General features: G+C 39.7%; 1 protein-coding gene and 1 pseudogene across 1 annotated transcript in view; both read left to right on the top strand.

The window, feature by feature from the left end:
• PHLPP2 (PH domain and leucine rich repeat protein phosphatase 2) overlaps positions 1-23982 on the top strand; it is a 70163-nt gene that overhangs the window by 10623 nt on the left and 35558 nt on the right. The window contains exons 2-5 of the mRNA XM_017868788.1: positions 4872-5005; positions 13877-14067; positions 20319-20444; positions 23044-23198. Of these exons, the coding sequence (XP_017724277.1) occupies positions 4872-5005; positions 13877-14067; positions 20319-20444; positions 23044-23198 (606 nt within the window). The remainder of the gene's footprint in view (positions 1-4871; positions 5006-13876; positions 14068-20318; positions 20445-23043; positions 23199-23982) is intronic.
• Positions 8655-9235, top strand: LOC108527372 (60S ribosomal protein L10-like; annotated as a pseudogene).

Here is a 23982-nt window from a genome sequence, read left to right as displayed (position 1 = left end):
GAGTAGCTGGGACTACAGGCGCCCGCCACCTCACCTGGCCAGTTGTTTGTATTTTTTAGTAGTGACTGGGTTTCACCATGTTAGGCAGGATGGTCTCGATCTTCTGACCTCGTGATCCGCCCGTCTCGGCCTCCCAAAGCGCTGGGATTACAGGCTTGAGCCACCGCGCCCGGCCTCTTTTAGGTTTCTTGGTGTGAATAAGTTAACACATAAAGTGGTTTGAGCTCTCTTCTGTTTAAATTATTTTAACTATATATAAAATAATTTGGTTTACCTAAAAGGAACCTAGGTTTTATGAAACCGACACAGGTTCCTACCCTGATGTCATTATGTACTAATTGTGTGACTCTGAATCTCATTTTTCTTATTTGCAAAATATACATAGTTTTGTAATAAACACTTTCAGCAAAACTAATATACATAGTTTTGTAATAATTAAACACTTTCAGGTATGAAATAAACATCGAAATATCACTATTGTTTCTATTTGTATTATCTATATTATTGATTTTAACATTTGCAGATTTTACTTTTATAGGTAAAGGATTATAGGCAGTCAAGGATTGAGTTTTAATCTGAATTTGATGTAGAACATGGTACTGTACTTTGTTAGGGTCTTTGATTCGATGTGTTTGATTTTAATAGTGTATGGTTTGGCGCCCCCCACTATTAACTAAAACTCTTGTGAAATGATACTTGGAATGAAATTTACTCTTCTCTTCTTACGTATATCTTAACTACAGGGACTGCTTAGAATAAATAATACAGAATGATACTAGTCTTGGCTAAGAGGTATAATCTGCTGTTAACAGCATTGCTGTGTCTGTTGGCTGGTTTGGAGAGAAATTACCATATGCACATATATTCAAATTTACATATACTGTAGTAGCTCTTACAAGCATTTGAAGCAAACCGAAACTGTTAACCCCAAAACTATTGTCTCCTTAAAGCAGTAGTAGAAGTAGTTCAATTGCTGAATAGAACTTTTTGTTGCCAGCATTACTTTCTCTCACACCTGTTTTGCAGTATATAATTTCCCTTTGATTGGTGAGAGATTTAACAAATAGCTAATTACCAGACTCTTAAACTTTTGGAACTTTGAAACACAAAATTGAACTGTAAGCACATTAGAGCATTTCCCTCCCCAATACTGTCTACTTTTTTCAGCAGATGAGTTTAATGAGTAAATGGAATTAGTCCTTCATTTTACTTGTTTTTGTACTTCTTGAAATACTACTCGTTTACTTAGAAGAAAGAAAATACTTTCTTAGGGTAGATATGTATAAGGAGGTCCGGGTGTGGGCATCAATGCCTGTAATCCCAGCCACTTGGGAGACCAAGGGCAGGCAGATTAACGAGGGTCAGGGGTTCGAGACCAGCTGGCCAGTATGATGAACCCAGTCCCTACTAAAATACAAAAATTAGCCAGACGTGGTGCGTGGGCTTTGTAGTCCCAGTATTGGGAAGCTGAGGCAGGAGATGCTGAACCCGGGAAGGGGAGGTTGCAGTGAGCCAAGATTGCACCACTGCACTCCAGCCTGGGCACAAGGGTGAGGGACTCCAGCTCAAAAAAAAAAGAAAAAGAAAAAAAAAAGGGACATGTATTAAGGAGGGGTTTCCAAAATCTACCAGGAGCCTTTTTAGGTCAAACCATTTGTCGTGTGAAATATTGTCGAATTAGGATGCTTCCATTTCTCTCGTTTTCTAAAGATGAGAATGGAAAAATAGAGCACATGAGATTTAGCCTGAAAGTGTAATTATTTGTTGGGTTCTCTGTGGAATAATGTGATTGCATTTCTTGATGAGTATGATTTAGTGTGTTAAAACCCTAACATTTGAACTGTAGGGGTCAGGTTGAATTGTATATTATTATATATAGATGGTTATTTAATGATACTCCTCTATACATAGACCTTGTTTTATCTGTTTGTATTATAAGAATCAAAACTTGGTTCACCTGTTTTGATTTATCTCAAGTGTTTCTTCTTTTAAATAAATATTGCTGACATGATGGTCTCCTGTCTCTCTTGATGACTGATCAAAACATTTTGAGCAGTTCGTATCATTGGGTTGAGCATCTCATAATCTGTCTAAAATTCTTCCTCTATGTGGAGCTTAAATCTACCTAGCACCGTTCTCATGCTTTTCCGAGTCCCTTCTTGGAACAGTATCATATATACGTCCAATTCCGTCTCAGATATTTGAGTAAATAGATTATGTCTCTTTTGTATATATATATCCTATACCTCTCATTTGTCTTCAAGTTAGATCACATACCATATGCTTTATATATCATTTGGTTGATTGTGTATATGGTTATGTTTCCTACTCACCTAGGAACAGTTTATGAAAACGATCCTCCATTAATCTCACTATCTTTGCTCAAGGAGAAATCCCGTCATTTACGTGACTGGTATTAATATGCCTTAAAAGTTAGTCCCATTGAGACATATGTAGGTGTGTGGGGTAATAAACATGCACAGAGAGTTGTAAAGGGGCAGGGTGTTTTGTAAAATTTTGGTTTTTGTTTGGCTAGGGATTTAATTGTAATTGATGTCTACATAATCGGAAAAGGTTTATTTTCCATTCTCTTAGTTCAGTCTTTATTGTTCATTACAGACTTTTTTGTCTTTTGATCATTCCCCCATGTAGCAGTTCATTCTGAGTTTATTTTGATAGTTTCTGAAGCTAAACTACTGACTGAGCAAGTCAGGAGAGGCCAGGTAGTTGTTTTAATTTTGTCTTTTTTGTTCACAGTATGGATTTCTGTTCCTAAATTATCATTTTGTTACAGTTGGTTTATGTTCGCTTTGTATTTGTGATATGTTCGCTTGTTGCCAACAGCTTTTTCTAGTTCTCAGCTACAAAATGCAGGACAATTGACCTGTTCATAACACTTTTGTCACGATGGGAAATGCATCATGTTCTTTTAGTTATTAATAATGTAATTTTTAAGTATTCTTTTCTTTTTTTTTTTTTTGACGCGAATCTCACTCTGTTTGCCAGGCTGGAGTGCAGTGGCATGATCTCGACTCACTGCAAATTCTGCCTCCTGGATTCACGCCATTCTCACTGCCTCAGCCTCTGAATAGCTGGGATTAGAGGCCCGCCACCCACACCCAGCTAATTTTTTTGTATTTTAGTAGAGATGGGGTTTCTTGTTTTTTTTTTTTTTTTTGAGGCGGTAGTGTCTCTCTGTCGCCCAGGCTGGAGTGCAGTGGCGTGATCTCCACTCACTGCAAGTTCCGCCTCCTGGGTTCACGTCATTCTCCTGCCTCAGCCTCCCGTGTGGCTGGAACTACAGGCGCCCGCCACCACACCCGGCTAACTTTTTTTTGTATTTTTAGTAGAGGCGGGGTTTCACCATGTTAGCCAGGATGGTCTTGATCTCCTGACCTCGTGATCTGCCTGTCTCGGCCTCCCAAAGTGCTGGGATTACAGGCTTGAGCCACCGCGCCCGGCCAGAGATGGGGTTTCACCATGTTAACCAGGGTAGTCTTATCTTCTGACCTCGTGATCCTCCCACCTTGGCCTCCTAAAGTGCTGGGATTACAGACATGAGCCACTGCGCCCAGCTATTCTTAAGTTTTCTAAACAGAGTTCTTTAAATGTTCTTTTAGACCTTTTGAACACATACGGACTTTCCTGTGCTTGCTTTTGATTGTTGTTTGAGATGGCAGAAATATTCTATTTTTATTCTAACTAAAATTGTTAATCTTAAAAGTTTTTAGAATAATAATTGTCAACATCTTACTGAACACTTACTACATATGAGATATTTTGCTAAGCACTTTTCATACTATATAGTATCTTGTTGTAAGTATATAAATAAATTTAAACATCTTATGGGTTAGGTATTATTGTTATTCCCATGATAATGATGAGGATTTAAAACAGTGAGAGTAAATAACTTGTACTGGGGCATGCATTTGGTAAGTGGCAGGACTAAGACTTGAACCCAGGCAGTTGACTGTTGGAGCCCATATATTTAGCCACTGTATTTATAACTGTTTGGTTTCTGGTAAAAGCATTATGAAAGAGCTGTCTTGCTATTATGACTGTTATAGCCCCTTCTATCAAAATACACATTGATCCTTTTTTTTATTTATTTAATATTTTTCAGTATTTTAAGTCTGTGATATAAAATACAGTGTTACCAGAGGCCACAAGTGATTGCAGGACATTCTGGTTTTACCTTAGCTTTCAATTAGGACCACGTAGTAGAATGATTTTTAGGGAGTTATTTTAAAGCGAATAAATAAATGGAAATTCTCAATTTTAATTTCTAATTTGGTAAATATCAGTAGATATAACACATGTAAACAGAAGCTCTTTGTGATACCCAAAGTATAAAGGGGTCCTGACACCAAAAACTTATACTTGTTTAGATTAGTTGTATCATAGAATATTAAAGAAAATCTTGACCTAGGAATAAAAATCAAGACCAGATTTTGTATATTGAGTTACTACTTAGCCATGAAAAGGAATGAAGTCATGTCTTTGCAGCAACATGGATGGACCTGGGAGTCATTATCTTCAGTGAATTAATTCAGAAACAGAAAGTCAAATACTACCTGTTCTCTCTTACAAGTGGAAGCTAAATAATAGAGTGTGGAGTAATAGACATTGGAAAAGCAGAATGGTGTGAGGGTGGGATGGGGAGAAGGATGAGAAATTACTTAATGAATACAATATACATGATTCGGGTGAGGATTACAGTAAAAGCCTAGACTTCGCTACTAAACAGTATATTCACGTAATAGAATAACACTTGTACCCCTGAAATTTATACAAATAAAAATATTAAAAAATTAAATGAACCATTTTTATTACTTACCAAATATATGTATTTTTTTGAATTGTGTAATCAGGAGACTGGAACCTACTGAACGACCTCTTCAGATCGTTTATGATTACTTATCCAGGCTGGGATTTGATGATCTTGTGCGCATACAGGAGGAGGCTACAAATCCTGACCTCGGCTGTATGATTCGATTTTATGGTGGTAAGAATTTATCAGTGGCTTTGTATGTTAACTACTTTTAAGTTGATCATTTGTGCCTCTATCTGCCGTCAGCTTTTTAAAAGTATTTTATCAAAATCGAGTTTTAAGCCAATTAACTAACGTAGTTAACACCAACCAAACAATAATAAAAACCAAGAGGTCAGGGGTAAGGGAACACTTTAAAAATATCTTCTCTTTTTATTTTTACTTATTTTGCACTTGTATTTTGCTAACTTACTAGCATTATTTTATACCTTTGCCAGAATCTTGACTGGATCATGCTTTAGTAAATTATTTTTTCAAGCTCCTGGTAAAGCCTGTAAACTTCTGAATAGCTCAAAAATATTGAGAGTAAGTAGTTATTATCATATATGACTTGACGTTGATGAATATACCTGTCAAATTTTGTATATTGGTGAATTTAGTGGGGTTTAAATCTAGGATTTTGACTCTTCTGAGAAAATATTTTAAGATGAATTTGAAGAACACAACCCGTCTATCACTATAATAGTTAGAAAAACAAAAACTTGGAACACAGCAATTTTCTTATTTGATTGTGGTTGAACCCTAGTTCTGCATTATGGTAGCCCCCCCTTGTCCATGGGGATTATATTCCAAGATCTTTAGTGGACAACTGAAATCACAGATGGTACTGAACTCTATATATACTATGTGTTTTCCTGTATACACATACCTGTGGTAAAGTTTAATTGATAAATTAGGTAAAGAGATTGACAATACTTAATAATAATATAATTATAGCATTATACTGTAATAAAAGTTAGTGAATATTCTCTCTCTCAAAATATCTTGTCCTATACTTACCTATTTTCAGACCATGATTGACTGCAGATAACTGAAACCTTGGAAAGCAAGACCACAGGTGGCGAGGGGGCTACTGTGTATGTTTTTGTTCTAGAATGAAAGTTGAACCTTTCTTTTACATGCAGTTATACTGCACAGTGGTTGGCTCTGATGCCCCTACTTTTCCTACCACCACCTGATAAATTATAGCATATGCAGGATCTTAATATACTATACCCTTAAGAGGATATTTCCAGTAGAGTCTAAAAGAGTACCAGTTTGTAGTACTTAAATTTTGAGGGGTTTTTCCGAAAGTGAACTCTGTTGATGTAGAAAAGCTGGTATAGTTTGAGTGAGAAAATTAAGTTTGGGATGAAACTTAGAAAGTTAATAATCTTTGAAAATAGGCAATAATGCACCTGGTACCAAAAAACAATGTAGATAGATCGATAGATGAATTAGTTATCTGTTGGCTCTGTAACAAATGGCCTCAAAACTTAGGACTTAAAATGGTAATAAATACTTAATAATTATGTAGTTTTTTGTGGGCTGGAAATCTAGGAGCAGTTTAGCTGGAGGGATAGTCCTGGCTTGGGTTTCATGAGATTTTGGTCATCTGAAGGCTTGAGTGGGGCTGGAAGATTCACTTTCACATGGTTCACTCACCAGCTGCTGGTAGGAGGCCTCAGTTCCCTCTTCTGTGGATCTTTCCATAGGGCTTCCTAGGTGTCTGAGGCAGGAGAATGGCATCAACCCAGGAGGTGGAGCTTGCAGTGAGCCGAGATCACACCACTGCACTCCAGCCTGGGTAACAGTGAGACTCTGTCACAAAAAAAAAGAAAAGAAATGAGTCACTAAACACAGCCCATACTATAGAGAGAGGAATTAGCTCCCGTGTTTGAAAGGAGTGTCAAAGAATTTGTGGGTCTATTTTTTTTTTTTTAATTTTTTATTTTTTTTGAGACAGGGTCTTACCCAGTTGCCTAGGCTGTATGTAGTGCAATGGTGCCATCATGGCTCACTGCAGCCTCAACCTCCCAGGCCCAAATGATTCTCCCACCTCAGCTTCCCAAGTAGCTGGAACTACGTGCACACACCACTGCACCTGGCTAATTTTTGTATTTTTTGTAGAACTGAGGTCTCGCCATATTGCCCAGGCTGGTCTCAAACTCCTCAGCTCAAGTGATCCTCCTACCTTGGCCCCCTAAAGTGCTGAGATTACAGGCATGAGCCATCATGAGCAGCCAGATCTATAATAAAACTGATGCAGGATTTTTTCTTGACCCCTTTATGGGACTTGTGACAGTGGTGCCCCATTTACTCAGCCCACCCTGCTCATCTCTTGTGGGAAGGGAATGTGCAGGTGAATGAGTGTGGGAACTGACTAGCTGATTGGATACTGGTGGGAACAAACCGTTTTCATTGGGTTCTGTTGTACTCCACCCTTTGTGGGATGTAGCACATAGAAGAGTGAGTGCAGGAAATGGCTGCCTGCTTTAGCACCAGCAGGAATAGATTCTGTGCAGGCTTGTGGCAGCGTCCAGGTAGGGGTGTCTGTGATCCCAAGGCCCCAGAGGACGTGTTATAACGCTCTCTTAGCTCTGTCATCTGCAGACAGCAGTGTGTTATCAGCTCAGTGGTCCCTTTGCCTTGTTGCATAGGGCAGCTGGTCTCCACCAGCGAGGGCAAAGAGCCAGTGTGACAGTCTTTTTGAATACCAGCGCTTGGTGTGTCTTGAATTCTTGTCTGGTGCCCAAGAGGAATGAGGTCATGTGGACAAATTGAAGGATGGTGAATGCGGAGAATTTTATTGAATGAAAACTGCTCTCAGTGAAGAGTGGAGCTGGAAAGGGGATGGGAAGGGCAGGTCGCTCTCCCTTGAAGCTTCTGTCTTCTGAAGTCAAGTCGCCTCTCCCTGATGTCCGGCTGCTTGTCTTCTCTGCTGGCTGAGTCTGGGGTCTTTATAGGCACAGGATGGAGATGCTGTAGGTAGTTTTGGAAAAGGCAACATTTGATTGGTAAAAAGACATTATTCAGAAAGAACCATTTGGGAGAGAGCAGACAAATAGGGATGGGAATTCTCACTTTGGGCCACAAGTTTCAGGCTTTTCGGTGGGGTTTTGCTGGGGACTCACCTCTGTCTGCCTAGAATTTCTCTGCTTCCTGCCTCTATCAAAACTGTCATAGAAAATATGCTTCCCTCTCACCTTTTTCCTCCAACCACCCAGTTCCTCAAACCAGACACAACTATTGTTAACCGAAGGAAAGAGTTGAAGTATTCTCTTTGAAGTAAATAGCTTAGTAATCAGCTTTAAATATTTTATGTGTAGAATTTTTGGTGCATTATCTTAGTTGGATTATAGTGTTAATAAGGTCAAGGTCATAAGGGCCTGAGTGCAAACCAGTTAATGTTGTGTTCTCTGGTTATAAAAGGTCACTGGATAGTGTCCCAGTCAGCCATTATGCAAATACCAGTTATCAGTCTTGCTGGAGAGGGAGTGCTGGGGGAAAAGGGAGTGGAATGACTCTCTCAGTTCAAATTCATGATATAAAAGCTGTGGAAATAACATTTCACTAAAGTCAGGTTGAGTAGGTAGCATGATTAATCATGGGATTAAGAGAACATATAGCCAGGCGTGGTGGCTCACGCCTGTAATCCCAGCTCTCAGGGAGGCAGAGGCGGGAGGATGGCTTGAGCCCAGGAGTTCGAGACCTGCCTGGGTAATATAGCGAGACCCCGTTCTCCACAAAAAGGAAAAAAAAAAAAAAAGACAAGAGAACATATAAATCCTCTGCAGCCAATTAAGCCAACTGTGTTCCTTTCCTCATGGGGGCTCAGTGTGCAATGGCTGCACACAGCAGCTTCCTTGGTAGTGTACTCAGCCTGTTTCTTGTATGGGTTGCTCTAAGGGACCTTGGAGACAGGCCTTTCAGATGGATGTTCATGTCTCTGACTTTGCACTATCCCCAGTCTAGGCTCCAAACAGGTGTGCGAGGTGCCTTTGGAAAGCCCCAGGGCACTGTGGCCGGGGTTTACATTGGCCAAATTATCATGTCCATTTGCACCAAGATGCAGAACAAGGAGCACGTGTTGAGGCCCTACGCAGGGCCAAGTTGAAGTTCCCTGGCCGCCAGAAGATCCACATCTCTAAGAAGTGGGGCTTTACCAAGTTCAATGCAGATGAATTTGAAGACATGGTGGCTGAGAAGCAGCTCATCCCAGATGGCTGCGGGGTCAATTACATCCCCAGTAGTGGCCCTCTGGACAAGTGGCGGTGGGCCCTGCACTCGGGAGGGCTTCCACTGTGCTGCCCCCTCTTAATGCTCGCCAGTAAATCCTACTTCCTGTTCACCTTAAAAAAAAAGAGAGAGAGAAAGAGCAAACCCCTTATTTGTGTTGGAAAAAGTGGCATACAGAGAGTGTGATTTGTTAGGGAAGTGGTAGCTCTGGGACTGTATAGCTCAGGTAGCACAACTCCGTGCCTGAACATTTCTCTGTGTACTACATTCTCTGTGCACATTTTTTTTTTTTTTTTTTTTTTTTTTTGAGACGGAGTCTTGCTCTGTCTCCCAGGCTGGAGTGCAGTGGCCGGATCTCAGCTCACTGCAAGTTCCTCCTCCCGGGTTTACGCCATTCTCTCGCCTCAGCCTCCCAAGTAGCTGGGACTACAGGCGCCCGCCACATCGCCCGGCTAAGTTTTGTATTTCTTTAGTAGAGACGGGGTTTCACCGTGTTAGCCAGGATGGTCTCGATCTCCTGACCTCGTGATCCGCCCGTCTCGGCTTCCCAAAGTGCTGGGATTACAGGCTTGAGCCACCGCGCCCGGCCCTCTGCGCACATTGTTTAAAACAGCTTTGTCAAAAGAGCATAAATACAAACAGCAGAAGCCAGATGCAAAATAATTATATCGTATGTTTCCATTCATTTAAAGTTCAGAAAACGGGCTAAACACAGCCATATTGTTTTGAAATGTGTGGCAATACTATTCTTTATCATAATCTGTTCTTTCATAATAACAAAATTGTAGTGGGGCATATAACTGCCTGGTTACAGCCCATTTTGCAGCCTTTCTTGTGGTTAGATGTGGACATGTGACAAAGTTTTCTTCCATGGTATGGAGTGGAGTGGACTTGATGTGCGCCACTTCTACCTGTGCGCACAAACCCCCAGTGTGTGCTTCTCAGGGCTCTAGTGCTCTTTTCCACTCTGGTGGGCTAGGATGGCAATAATCAGAGCAATAATTAAAGTCAAGTGTGGAAAATTGCAAACCCTGAGTTACTTTTAAATATATATATATATATATTTATTTATTTATTTATTTATTTTTTTATTTATTTTTTGAGACAGAGTCTTGCTCTGTCACCCAGGCTTGAGTACTGTGGTGCCATCTTGGCTCACTGCAGCCTCCGCCTCTCAGACTCAAGCAGTTCTCCTGACTCAGCCTCCTAAGTGACTGGGATTACAGGAACCCACCACCACAGTTGGCTAATTTCTGTATTTTTAGTAGAGATGGGGTTTCACCATGTTGGTCAGGCTGATCTCGAACTCCTAACCTCAGGTGATCCACCCACCTCGGCCTCCTAAAGCACTAGGATTACAGGCGTGAGCCCCTGCGCCCCGCCACATTTAAAATTTTGACTCAGCATTCCTAAATTGCACAAATAGGTGTTACTAGTGTTACGAGTGTGTACTCGATGTGCTAGAATTTGAGAGTACTTATTTCCCTACACCTTTGACAACATCAGGTATCATTGTTAATCTTTGCCCCAATTGCAAAAATACTATCTCATGTTACTATGCATATTTAAAGCTTCTTTGTTAAAATATAAGAGGAACGTGGTAGAAAAACATTGCACCACCCTAATACAGTTACTTTTATGATTGCATATTTTCTTAGTCTTATTTTATATGCATATTTTATATTTTTATTCGTATATTTTTGCTTTTCAAACATTTGGTTTTTAACTACACAAGTGTAATATGAATATGGTGTCATTATCTGTGGTGTTTTAATTTGTTATAATTACCTCCTAAGTCCATTAACTGGTCTATAGGGAACCACTGTCAATTTGGTGCATACCTGTTCAGAATTTTCCAACTTGATTATTCCTATATACTATATATTCATAGAACCATTTGGATTTTGTTTACATAAGTGGTGTTATTTGGTATTGATCTTCATGCTTTTTTCACCCAAGAGTTTGTCTTGGGAGATCTTAATTTGTCAGCATTTGCAGAACCATCTTCTGTATGCATATCTTTTTTCTTTTTTTTTTTTTTTGAGACAGAGTCTCACTCTTGTTGCCTGGGCTGGAGTGCAGTGGCATGACCTTGGCTCACTGCCACCTCCGCCCCCTGGGTTCAAGTGATTCTCCCCCCTCAGCCTCCCAGGTAGCTGGGATTACAGGTGGCTTGCCACCACACCCAGCTAATTTTTGTAGTTTTAGTAGAGGTGGGGTTTCACCATGTTGGCCAGGCTGGTCTTGAACTCCTGACCTCAGGTGATCTGACGGCCTTGGCTTCCCAAAGTGCTGGGATTACAGGCATGAGCCACTGTGCACGGCCCTGTATGCATTTCTTTAAGGGGCATAGTATTGAACATCATGTATGCATTATAGTCTGTGTAACCATCTCCTTAGTGATGGATATTTACTTTGTTTCTGGTTTTGGATGGTTAAAACAGCCATGTTAGTAAAATTACTTCTTTGTACACCTGCGTTCCTTCAGAGTGATCTCTAAGCATGAAATTATTGGGTGATAGGTTACTCACATTTAAAATATTAATGGTTACTACTGCAGAACACTTTTATATCCTGTCAGTATAACAGAGTACCCCTTTGCCTCCAATATCACCTTTCAATATTATTAGGCTTTAAAATTTTTACTAATCTAATAGATAAAATGATGGTCTCTTTGTTTAAATTTCTTTTCCCTGATTGCTAGTGTGGTTGAGAATTATTTCATGTTTTTATTGGATCTTTTGGTTTCTTTGAATTACTCATTGATATTTTTGTACATGTTTCTGTTTCTCTTTTTTCATATTGATTTAAATGACTTCTGTGTGTATTCTGAATATATATCCTTTGGGTACTGTATTTGTGACTCAGTTTTTTCCAGCCTGTAACTTTTATTTTATTTATTGCTTTTATGGTGCATGTGTTTAAAATTTTCTTTAGTCTAAAAAATTTATTTAGTCTATTTATTTATTTATTTAATTTTTGAGATGGAGTCTTGCTCTGTTGCCCAGGTTGGAATGCAACGGCATGATCTCGGTTCACTGCAACCTCCGACTCCTGGGTTCAAGTGATTCTCCTGCCTCAGTGTCCTGAGTAGCTGGGATTACAGGTGCATGCCACCACACCTGGCTAATTTTTGTATTTTTAGTAGATACGGGGGTATTACCATGTTGGTCAGGCTGGTCTCGAACTTCTGACCTCGTGATCTGCCCGCCTCAGCCTCACAAAGTGCTGGGATTACAGGCATGAGCCACCGCTCCCAGGCAGGCATGTTGAATTTTAAGTGATGGTAAACTTAAATGGCAGTTGGAGATATCTGGATAGTTGAAAATGTGGAACTAGAGCTTAGGAATACAGATCTGGGAGAACCAAACTCTCTGAGGAAGGTGGAATTTAGAAAACAGTCAGCCGTCCATATCCAAAATGGATCAAAAATATAAAAAACAAACAAAAAAGACTGTAGCATAACAACTATTTACTTAACATTTACATTGTTTTAGATATTATAAGTAATCTAGAGATGATTCAAAGTATACAGGACGTTGTGCGTAGGTTATATGCAAATACCATTTCATTTTATGTAAGAGACCATAGCATCTGTGGATTTTGGTATCCTTGAGGGGGGTCCTGGAATCAATCACTTGCCAATACCAAGGAATGACTGTATAGATGAAAGGATTGGCCTAGAATAGAAGGAGAAATGCTTATTCCATATAGTGTATTAATAGACAAAGTTTTATTGAATAATACAATTTTAAGGCTGAAGTAATCTAACTCATTTCCTCATATTATACATGAGAAACACATGGTTAAATAGGCAAAGTGATACCTAAGCTTGTATAAACAATTATGTGATAATATCGGGAGTACAACCCAGTCTTTCCAACTTCTGGGTTACTGTTTGGACCACCTCATACTGCTGTTCCTGCTCATTTCTGTGTAGTTAGTTGTTTTTTTTTTTTTTTTTTTTTAAAGACAGGGTCTTGCTATGATGCCTGGGTTGGCCTTGAAATCCTGGGCTCAGTCTTCCTGTCTCAGCCTCCAGAGTAACTGGGACTACAGGTGCACACTTCTTTTAAAAATAGTGCTCTTACCAAGAACTTCACGTCTTTTCTGTTTTAATGTGCTGTTTTGTTCACTGTATCTCAGTCATATGAAGGCCTCTGATGGGAAGTAGAATTTCCACCACCATGATCAGAATAGTTGATTGAAGTACTAACCATAAGCTTTTCCGTATTAGTGGCAGAGAGATGCAGGATTATAGTTACTAATATGTTTCTTCTAGAGTAGACTGATGATAATAGTGGTTGTCATTTATTCCATGTTCTTTTTGTACCTAAAACTGTACTTAGTAGTTTATATTCATTATCTTACTTAGTTTTTATAAGAATCCCCAGAAGGTAGGTTGTGTTAAGATTCAAACTATATAAATGAGTAAAGTAAAGCTTAATGAGAATAAATAGTTCAAGGAAACAAAGTGATAACCAGCATTCATGTTCAAGTGTATCTGACTCCAGAGTTCATGATCTTAACCACTCTACCATGCTGCCTTTCTCTAGGTACATAGGAGATATGGGTGTTGGAAGAAGGGTTAATTTAACAATAGCATCCAAAGTAAAATTTTGCTTCGTAGACCAAAACTCACAGGTACTCCTACTGTATATAATTAAGTGATGGATAGTATGTGAGGACTAGATCTAATTTTGTCATAACTATATTGCTTGGTTACTTATATCTATGAATAAGGTTGCTGAATGTTGACATATTTTTCCCTTTCTGTATTCTTATACTACTTTAATGGTGGATTCTGAAATATTGTTTCCTTTTCAGAAAAACCATGCCACATGGATCATTTGGATCGAATCCTACTGTCTGGCATCTATAATGTACGCAAGGGAAAGACCCAGCTGCATAAGTGGGCTGAGCGCCTAGTTGTGCTCTGTGGTACCTGCCTTATCGTTTCCTCAGTGAAGGACTGTCAGACTGGAAAGATGCACATTTTGCCTCTGGTTGGTGGAAAGGTAAGACTCATAAAGTTAAATTATTTTTCATTTGATCATCTTAATTAAGAAAATAATCACATACGCTTTTCATAGCTTTTATTCATATCTTTTCAAAGAAGCCAGTATGGGCATTATTAAAGATGATATCAGAGAGTCTCTGAGAGGTTCAGAGGCTAATTTATGCCCCAAATCCTGTTGCTGAACCATCTGTTCTAGACATCCCCACCTCCACTGCTAGGCACTAGATTCTGGGACTGACAATAGCCGGAGTCGACAGTGGATGCTACCATTAAAAGTTGCCTTTGGAAGTTAGAAGTAGCTGCCAGCATCTGTCACCAAATAGATTCTTTCTGGGTTTTTTTTTTTTTTTTTTTTTTTTACCCCAATTAAATTAAAACTCAGAGTCTGAGGTAGTCATAAGATGTGATCCAGCAGCCAGGGAGCCATGCCATTTCTTCCATCTGTCCTAGAGGAGTCTCCATTCCCAGGAAAGGAGTTCACTTGTTAGTCAAACAGAATGAATGACAAATGACCAAAAACAGATATACTAATATTTATAGAAGGTATGTATATATGATTTTACTCTGTTTTGAATCTTGAATGTCATAAACCAATCTGAGTTCAGGAGGACTTCCAGACAAAATTACCTCATGAATTCACACTTCGGATCAGGCATCCAATCTGATCCAAATACACAGCAATATAGATAGAACACATGTATTAAAAAGATAAATAAGCTGGGCGTGGTGGCTTGTGTCAGTAATCCCAGCTACTCAGGAGGCTGAAGTGGGAGGATCACTTGAGGCCAGCAGTTTGAAACCAGCCTGAGCAACATTAGCAAGACCCTGTCTTGGCTGGGCACAGTAGCTTATGCCTGTATTCCTGGCACTTTCGGAGGCCTAGGTGGGCGGATCACTGAGGTCAGGAGTTCAAAACCAGCCTGGCCAACACGGTGAAACCCCATCTCTACTAAAAATAATCTTAAAAAATTAGGTGGGCATGGTGATGGGTGCCTGTAATCCCAGCTACTTGGGAGGCTGAGGTAGGAGAATCACTCGAACCTGGGAGGTGGAAGTTGCAGTGACCCAAGATCGTGCCGTTGCACCCCAGCCTGGCAAACAGCAAGACTTCGTCTCAAAAGAAAAAAGAAAAAAAAAATTAGGTGTGGTGGTGCGGCGCCTGAAGTCTCAGCTGCTTGGGATGCTGAGGAGGGAGGATGGGTTGACCCCAGGAGTTCAAGTTGCGGTGAGCTGTGATCATGCTACTGTATCCTAGCCTTATGTGACAGGGTGTGACCCTATCTCTTAAATAAAAATAAAAAAATGAATGAATGGATGAATGAATGAAAAGAATTAACTGAGCTTAGAAATACAGAATAGAAACATAAAATGATCAGAAGGTCTGAGTCTGTGGGCCTCCTGGGCTCTGGGTCTGAAAGGTTGTGGCAGCCCAGGAGTTCGGCTCTTGTAAGTATTTAGGTCTAATAGTTTGCTGTTCATAATGGGGGTCCTGGGTTAGGCTTATGGCCTAAAGCCAGGCTGATTGGTATTTTTTGTTTCTGAAAGAAAGCTAAAACAAAAACTGGCATTAAGCACTGACTGGAACCAAGGCTTATTTCTAGCTGTGGTCCTAAAGAGGTGGGAGAATCCAGTTATATGGCCTATGACCAGGAAAATGAATGAAATCCGTACTAGTTTAATGAATGAATGTTTGTAACTCCAGTATCAACCATGGGGCAGGAACCCACCACTGTCAATATGAGGTCTTGGGGGCTGAAGAACAAAGTGAAGAAAGTAAGTAGAGTTGTTTGAGAGGGAAAGAGTGAATGAGGACAAGGTTGGGGATTGGTGGAGATGAAGCAGCAGATAGGGTAAGAGAGAAAATGAACCTACCATTCAAGTGAACCTGAAACGTAAACTCCCTCTCACACACATCAAAAAAAAAAAAAAAAAAAAAAACGCACAGAGAAATTTAATACTAGGGAGGATTTCCATAACCTCAACCATCAGAAGATAAACTCACTTCAGATTGAAATGGAAATAAATGAACGTCCTGAAAAAACTTGAAAATAAGTGTATTTAGAATTTTCTGAGAGAATGGAAGAACAAAATGGAAAACAAATTCAGAAATCAGAATGTCTGCCTATGAAAAGCCAAGTAGAATATTGGAAATAAAATACAGTTACTAAAATTTAAAACTTAAGTGGTTAAACTCTAGATCAGACAAAGAATTAATGAAGAGTAATTTTGTCTATTCTGTTTGCTAGTAGAATTTTGTTTAGGGTAGCAGTATGCCTAGGATCAAAAACTAAATCTTCCAGCCCCTCTTGTAGCTACTGAGATATACACAGAAGTTTCCTGGAAGGACTTTTGGAAAAGCTCTTTAAAATGGATAGACTTTTAAAGAGCTTGACCTTTAAAGGTCATAAAGGGATGGATGGCTTGACCCTTTGCCAGTCCCTCAGTGTCAGAGGTGGAGCAGTCATACGATGACTGTGAGTTGGCAAGCATATGTCAACTATGGCATTTGAGGAAGAAGCAGCCTGGGTCCTTGCTGGCATATGGAGCCGTTAGCCTAGTCCTGGACTGACACCTCTATTTTTTTAAGCCACTGTTTAGTAGCTGAATGTAATTAATTGATGTACTGAAGAATTTCACAGATAAAAAAATAATAAAAGAACCTTTCAGAAAGGCTCTAGTATACATCTTACAGGAGTTCTAGAGAAGAGAGAGGAAGGAAAAAGAGAAGTAATACCTAAAACAATAATAGCTGAAAATTTTCTAGAAGTGAAGACAAACATGAATGTTTAGATGTGGCAATGTGTTATTAAGTGAAGTGTGATGCACTCTTGGGATAAGAGGATAGAAACATCAAATAATCTTAAAATTTATTAGAAAAATTAGAAAAATTTAACAATAGCCACTAAAATTAGAGGAGGAAAAGAGAATATGGCAAACTTTGTAACACTAAAATAAGGCAAGAAGAATTGAGAAAAAGGAGCAAAATAGCATGTTAAATTATCACAAATTATAATGATAGTAATAAATCCGAATATATCAGTAATCACAATGATTGTGATAGTCAGATGTTATTTTAAATAGTATTTGCTGTTCATAAGAGACATAATTAAAACTTACTCTTAGAAGGTTGAAGGTGAAGTGATGAAAGAATATATACTCGTCAAATAGCAATCAAAAGAAAATTGGTGTGGTTATATTAATAGCATATGAAACATTTATATGAAAGTTTATGTGCAACAAAGGATTTGTATTCAGAATATAAAAGGAACTTTTGCAACTAAGTAACAAAAAGACAAACCCAGTAAAAAACTGGGCAAGAGATTTGAAGAGACCCGTCATCAAAGCAGATATACAGGTAACAAACACATGAAAAGATCTTCAACCTCATTTGTCATTAGGGAAATGCAAATAAAAATCACAGTGAGATACTGCATACCACTAGAATGACTAAAATTAAAAGACTAATTAATAACAAGTTTGGCAAAGATGCGGAGCAACTGGAACATTTATACATCATGGTAGGAATGAAGTTACTTTGGAAAACAGTTTATTCATTTTTTGTAAAATTAAACATATGCTTTTCAAATGACCCTGCAATTCTATTTCTAGTTTTTTATCCAAAATAAATGAACATATGTTCTTACAAAGACTTGTACATGAATGTTCATAGCAGCTTTATTCATAATGGCCAAAAACTAGAAACAAATGTTCATTGACTTGTGAATTGATAAACAAATGTGATATATCTGTACCAGGAAATACTGCTAAACAAAAAAAAAAAAAAAAAAAAAAAGGAAAAAAGCTTAAACAGGAAAAGGATAAATTTTTTTTTTTTTTTTTTTTTTTGAGATGGAGTCTCGCTCTGTCGCCTGGGCTGGAGTGCAGTGGCTGGATCTCAGCTCACTGCAAGCTCCACCTCCCGGGTTTACGCCATTCTCCTGCCTCAGCCTCCCGAGTAGCTGGGACTACAGGCGCCCGCCACCTCGCCTGGCTAGTTTTTTGTATTTTTTAGTAGAGACGGGGTTTCACCATGTTAGCCAGGATGGTCTCGATCTCCTGACCTCGTGATCGGCCCCCCAAAGTGCTGGGATTACAGGCTTGAGCCACCACGCCCGGCCAAGGATAAATCTTGAAAGTATAATTCTGAGTGAAAGAAGCCAGATACAGAAGTCTATTTATTGAATTATTCCATTTATATGAAATTCTGAAAAAGGCAAAAAATTGTAGGGTTAGAAAATAGATCAGTGGTTGCCAGGGCATGGTGGGGAGGGGACTGACTGTGTAAGAACACAGAGGGAAGTTTGGGGGCCATGGGGTTGCACACTGTATTTATTCATTTATAAAAACTCATGAAATTGGTTATTTATAATCAGTGAATTAAAAAAAAAAATCAAGGCCAGGCGTGGCACAGTGGCTGACACCTGTAATCCTAGCACTTTGGGAGGCTCAGGCAGGAGAATTACTTGAGTCCAGGAGTTCAAGACCAGCCTGGGCAACATAAGTGGGATTCTGTCTCTACTAAAAAATGAAAATTTAGCCAGGAACAGTGGCAGACACTTGTAGTCCTAGCTACTCAGGAAGCTAAGGCAGGAGGATCACTTGAACCTGTAAACTTGAGGCTGCACTGAGCCATGATCACGCCATTGTACTCCAGCCTGGGTGAAGCATGACCTGTCTCAAAAAAATGAAAACCAGTGAATTTTATTTTAGGTTAGACCTCAATAAAGCTAATCCCCAGAAAGACTTTTTTGTGTGTGTATTTGAGACGGAGTCTCACTGTGTCACCCAGGCTGGAGTACAGTGGCACGATCTCGGCTCACTGCAACCTCCGCCTCCTGGGTTCAAGCAGTTCTCCTGCTTCAGCCTCCCAAGTAGCTGGGCCAAAAGGACTTTAATGCAAAAAGCATTAGTAGGGATAAAGAGACTCATTACAAAATGATAAAAGGAACATTTCACCATGAATATTTAATAATTCCAAAGTTATACATATGTAAATATAATATCAACGTCTGTAATACAGAGATTAAAATAATTACTCCAGGAGGTTGACAAATTATAGTGAGATTTACAGATCTTTCTCAGTGTTTGACATTATATGATTCTCTGTACTTTTCTGTGTCAAGCATTCCAAAATATTTAAAAGATTATGCTAAAACAATCAGTATCTATTCTTCATTTCAATAATATTCTTTATTTTGACACAGACTCATTCAGTTGCAATGATTTGTTACTAATGAAAAATGGTTATGTTGTATCACAATTTAATATTGTGAAAATTATTTAATTTTAATTAATCTTTTTAATATTCTCTTTTCTCGAAGTATTTTGTTTCTGCTGCTTGGTTCAATCTTTAGTTGGCAAAGAAACGTAATGTAAGTTTCCATCTGATTTGCCAAGCTATGACATAACAAGTGAGATACTAGACAAAAGATGTAAATGGTTCTGTAACTATAAAAGACTGCTTCGTTATCAAAGCTATATAGGTTTAGTTGTTGGGATTTGGGGGAGAATTTTTTTTTTTGAGACATAGTCTCACACTGTCGCCCAGGCTGGTATGCAGTGGCACACTCTTAGCTTACTGCAACCTCTGCCTCCTGGGTTCAAGCGATTCTCCTGCCTCAGCCTCCCTAGTAGCTAGAATTACAGGAGCCCGCAACCACACCTGGCTAATTTTTTGTATTTTTAGTAGAAAAGGGGTTTCACTGTGTTGACCAGGCTGCTCTCGAACTCCTGACCTCGTGATCCCCCCGCCTCGGCCTCCCAAAGTGCTGGGATTACAGGTGTGAGCCACCACGCCAGGCCGATAATTTCTTTAAGGAGCTGTTTTTGTGTTGTGAATTCCTGCCACCACTCCAAATAGGAATGGGGGAGGTTTTTGCCTCTTTTCTCAAGCCTAGTAAAAGAGATTTGAATTGGACTGAAGGGGACTTGGTAAGAGTTCCATGCAGTAAGGGGGACATAGCAGACTGGTATCCTGCTTCCTGACCAGCAAGTTCTAAGGACGAGAGGTGCTACCCAGCTGCTGATGATAGAGCAAAAGCACAGCCAATGTGTTGGGATCATTGTGTACTCCTTGGGTGCGTTCATGTGTGACCCATTGGCAGATGGAGGGGGACAAGCGGGGAAAGAGAAAAAATAAAAAGTAACTCTATTTTAAAAAATTCAGTTGTTCGTCTTGTGATTGCCTTTTGCTTTTGACTAGGATTTTTTTTTTTAGTGGTTCTGGTTTTCTCCCCTCCTCTTCTCCAGATAGAAGAAGTGAAGCGACGGCAGTACTCCCTTGCTTTCAGCTCAGCAGGAGCCCAAGCTCAGACCTATCATGTCAGCTTCGAGACTTTGGCTGAGTACCAGCGATGGCAACGGCAAGCATCCAAGGTGAAAAGTGATAGGATGTTCTGATGTGTAGATAAGAATAGAGAACCCCAGGCCGGGCGCAGTGGCTCATGTCTGTAATCCCAGCACTTTGGGATGCCGAGGCGGGCTGATCACCTGAGGTCAGGAGTTCGAGACCAGCCTGACCAATATGGTGAAACCCTGTCTCTACTAAAACACAAAAAATTAGCCATGCGTGGTGGCGCGCACCTGTAGTCCCAGCTACTCAGAAGGCTGAGGCAGGAGAATCGCGTGAACCTGGGAGGCAGAGGTTGCAGTGAGCTGACGTCGTGCCACAGCATTCCAGCCTGTGACAGAGCAAGACTCCATCTCAAAAAAAAAAAAAAAAAAAAATAGAGTACCCCAAGAGAAATGTATTTTGAAACTGATGGCCGGGTGCAGTGGCTCATGCATGTAATCCCAGCACTTTGGGAGGCTGAGGCAGGTGGATCACCTGAGTTCAGGAGTTCGAGACCTGGCTGACCAACATGGAGAAATCCCATCTCTATAAAATACACAATTAGCCGGGCGTGGTGGTGCATACCTGTAATTCCAGCTACTTGGGAAGCTGAGGTAGGAGAATCACTTGAACCCAGGAGGTGGAGGTTGCAGTCAGCCAAGATTGTGCCATTGCACACTCTAGCCTGGGAAACGAGCAAAAGTCCGTCTCAAAAAAAAGCAACTGAACTTATTCCCAAGATGGCAAATTATAATGATAGCAAATTATAATTTATAATTTCCTTTCTAGGCCTTTCCTGAGTATGTAGTGAGTAAAATCATGGAATTCCACCAGGTCTTTAACTTATTTGTACATGCATAGTACAAAATGCTGTCAAAAATGTTTGCAGGTGCATTTTCCTCTGTACTATCTCTGGGAGGTAGGGCCTTAGAAGGAATTAAGACACAAAGAGATTTGACCCTTGAAGGAATTGAGATACAATGAGATTTAAATGACCTTCCCTTGACCGTAGTAGTCAGTGATAGATGGATGCATTCCATAACTTGTGTCCCAGTGTTTCTCGGTCTGCATATGTTCAGAACAGCCTTGGTGAACCACTTCAAGTGTGTAGTTATTGATGATGGGACAGTGACCTCTAATGCCGTCACAAACCATTATCCCTATATGCCAAGGATAATTAGTCTTTCAACATCATTTCTGCTCTTTAGCCTTTAAAGAACAATAAAGTGTATTGTGATTTCCAGATTCTCTTTTTCTTCTAGCTGTCTTTGCAGGATTTTGTATAAGAGATTGTTATAGTATAAGGACATACCATCAAAACATGAATGACTTCCTTTTTTTTTTTTTTTTTTTTTTTTGGGAGATGGAGTCTTACTGTCACCCAGGCTGGAATACAATGGTACAGTCTTGGCTCACTGCAACCTTTGTTTCCCGGGTTCAAGCAGGTCTCCTGCCTCAGCCTCTGGAGTAGCTGGGATTACAGGTGTGTGCCATCACGCCCAGCTAATCTTTGTATTTTTAGTAGAGACAGAGTTTCACCATGTTGACCAGGCTGGTCTCAAACTCCTGACCTCACGTGATCTGCCCACCTTGGCCTCCCAAAGTGCTGGGATTATGGTGTGAGCCACCACGCCCAGTCATGAATGACTTTTCTAGTGATATATTGTTTCTTTTTTTAGATCAATTTTTATAACCCATATTAGCATACTGTTATAGAACTATAAAGCTTGTTTTGATTTTATTATTTTATAGTTATATTGTGTTGGCTATAAAATCTGCTCTGAATAAAACTGGTCCCAGTTTTAAGTGGCTATTCCATTCTTCTGCCCTTTTAAAGAGAAGTTAATTTTTTTTAGTGTCTTTTGCGTGTTTAGCAGTGTGCTGTGTGCTTGGTTATTTACTTTTATCCTCAAAGCAGATGAAGAAACTGCTGATAAGTAGCAGAGCTAGTGTGGCTACAAAAGGCCATGTCTTTTCATACCACACTGCCTCTTAAAAGTTTTTTCCAGTTATTTTGAATCATCTTAAGATAACTCCTTGCGGCCAGGCGCTGTGAATCAGGCCTGTAATCCCAGCACCTTGGGAGGCCGAAGAGGGTGGATTAACTGAGGTCAGGAGTTCGAGACCAGCCTGGCCAACATGGTGAAACCGTCTCTACTAAAAATAAAAAAAATTAGTCTGGCCTGGTGGCACATACCTGTAATCACCGCTACTTGGGAGGCTGAGGCAGGAGAATTGCTTGAGCCCAGGAGACGGAGGATGCAGTAAGCCGAGATCATGCCACTGCACTCCAGCCTGGCTGACAGAGCAAGACTGTGTCTCAAACAAACAAACAAACAAACAAACAAAAAGATTACTTCTTGCATGAAGTGTTAACTTTCCATCTTTAATGATAAGTGTTTTTCTTTTTTTACCTTGTACTTACAGAGACTTTATAACTTGTACCCTTGTTTTCAAGTAGCTTATGGTTTTAGGAAAAGTAAAATTAAACTGGTATTTATAAATGAACAATTGGATCTTACTGCCTTTTTTTTTTTCCTGTCTTTTAATTAGTGTCTTTTTGTGTAAATGCCGTTCCATTCTTTGCTGGGTGATAGACATCCAGTACTAGCTCAGAAAGCTCTTCTCTTTGATGTTATTCAGGTGGTGTCTCAGCGAATCAGTACCGTGGATCTCTCATGTTACAGCCTGGAGGAGGTTCCTGAGCATCTCTTCTACAGTCAAGATATTACCTACCTCAACTTGCGACACAACTTCATGAAGTTAGAAAGACCCGGAGGCCTTGACACATTCTACAAGTATGTGGAGAATGGGTTTCCAGACCTGTTAAAATCAACTCATAATCAGTATCTTATGACTTCTACCTGCTACTATTGGATGTATATTCTAAAATTTCCCCTCCCTTTTGAAGAGGAAGTAAAAATTTTTATGCACAGAGTTCTCCTACCTGCCCTTTCCCCCCATAAAAGAGAAGATTGATGTAAAGTTCTGTGAGCTTCTGTTGATCTGGGTAATCTTTTCATGTAAATCATTGACACTGATGCGTGATCTCCCTCCAAGTTACATCAAGAGATTTAGTATATGGGAAATTTTTGAATTAGAAGTATAAAATTTAACTAACGTAAAGGAGATAGGCCTAATTATAAGAATTTCACTCTGAGAGACAAGGCTATATCTTCCCTTTGGACCTTCCACTGCCAGCTCTTAAGTGTTTAGTCAGCTGTGATGCTTCTCTCTTCTAATACAGGAACCGTTGTATCCCTACAGTGCTATGACCTACTTGTTATTCCATCTTCTTTATTAAAATATATACCCCATTCCCACCCTCCACTCATCCCACCTCACTCCTCCACTTAAAAATGGACGCAGTGAATAAATATGTGTTGTAAGTAATTGTCTGGGCTTCTGCAGGAGAAGGTAGAAATTGGAAATTAAAGCATTCAAAGTGATTTAAATTAGATAGTGACTAAAAAGATAATATGCATTAAAATTACATATTTTACATCCTTCCTTAAGAGCTAAGTCCAGAGTAATGTCCAGAAAATGTTGTGTTTTGTTATCTCATCTGATAATTGTTTTAGA

Source organism: Rhinopithecus bieti, unplaced genomic scaffold (genome assembly GCF_001698545.2).
Source record: "Rhinopithecus bieti isolate Rb0 unplaced genomic scaffold, ASM169854v2 scaffold_2574, whole genome shotgun sequence".
Taxonomy (NCBI): domain Eukaryota; kingdom Metazoa; phylum Chordata; class Mammalia; order Primates; family Cercopithecidae; genus Rhinopithecus; species Rhinopithecus bieti.
Note: the sequence above shows the minus strand (reverse complement) of the source record. Positions and strands in the feature narration are given on the sequence as shown.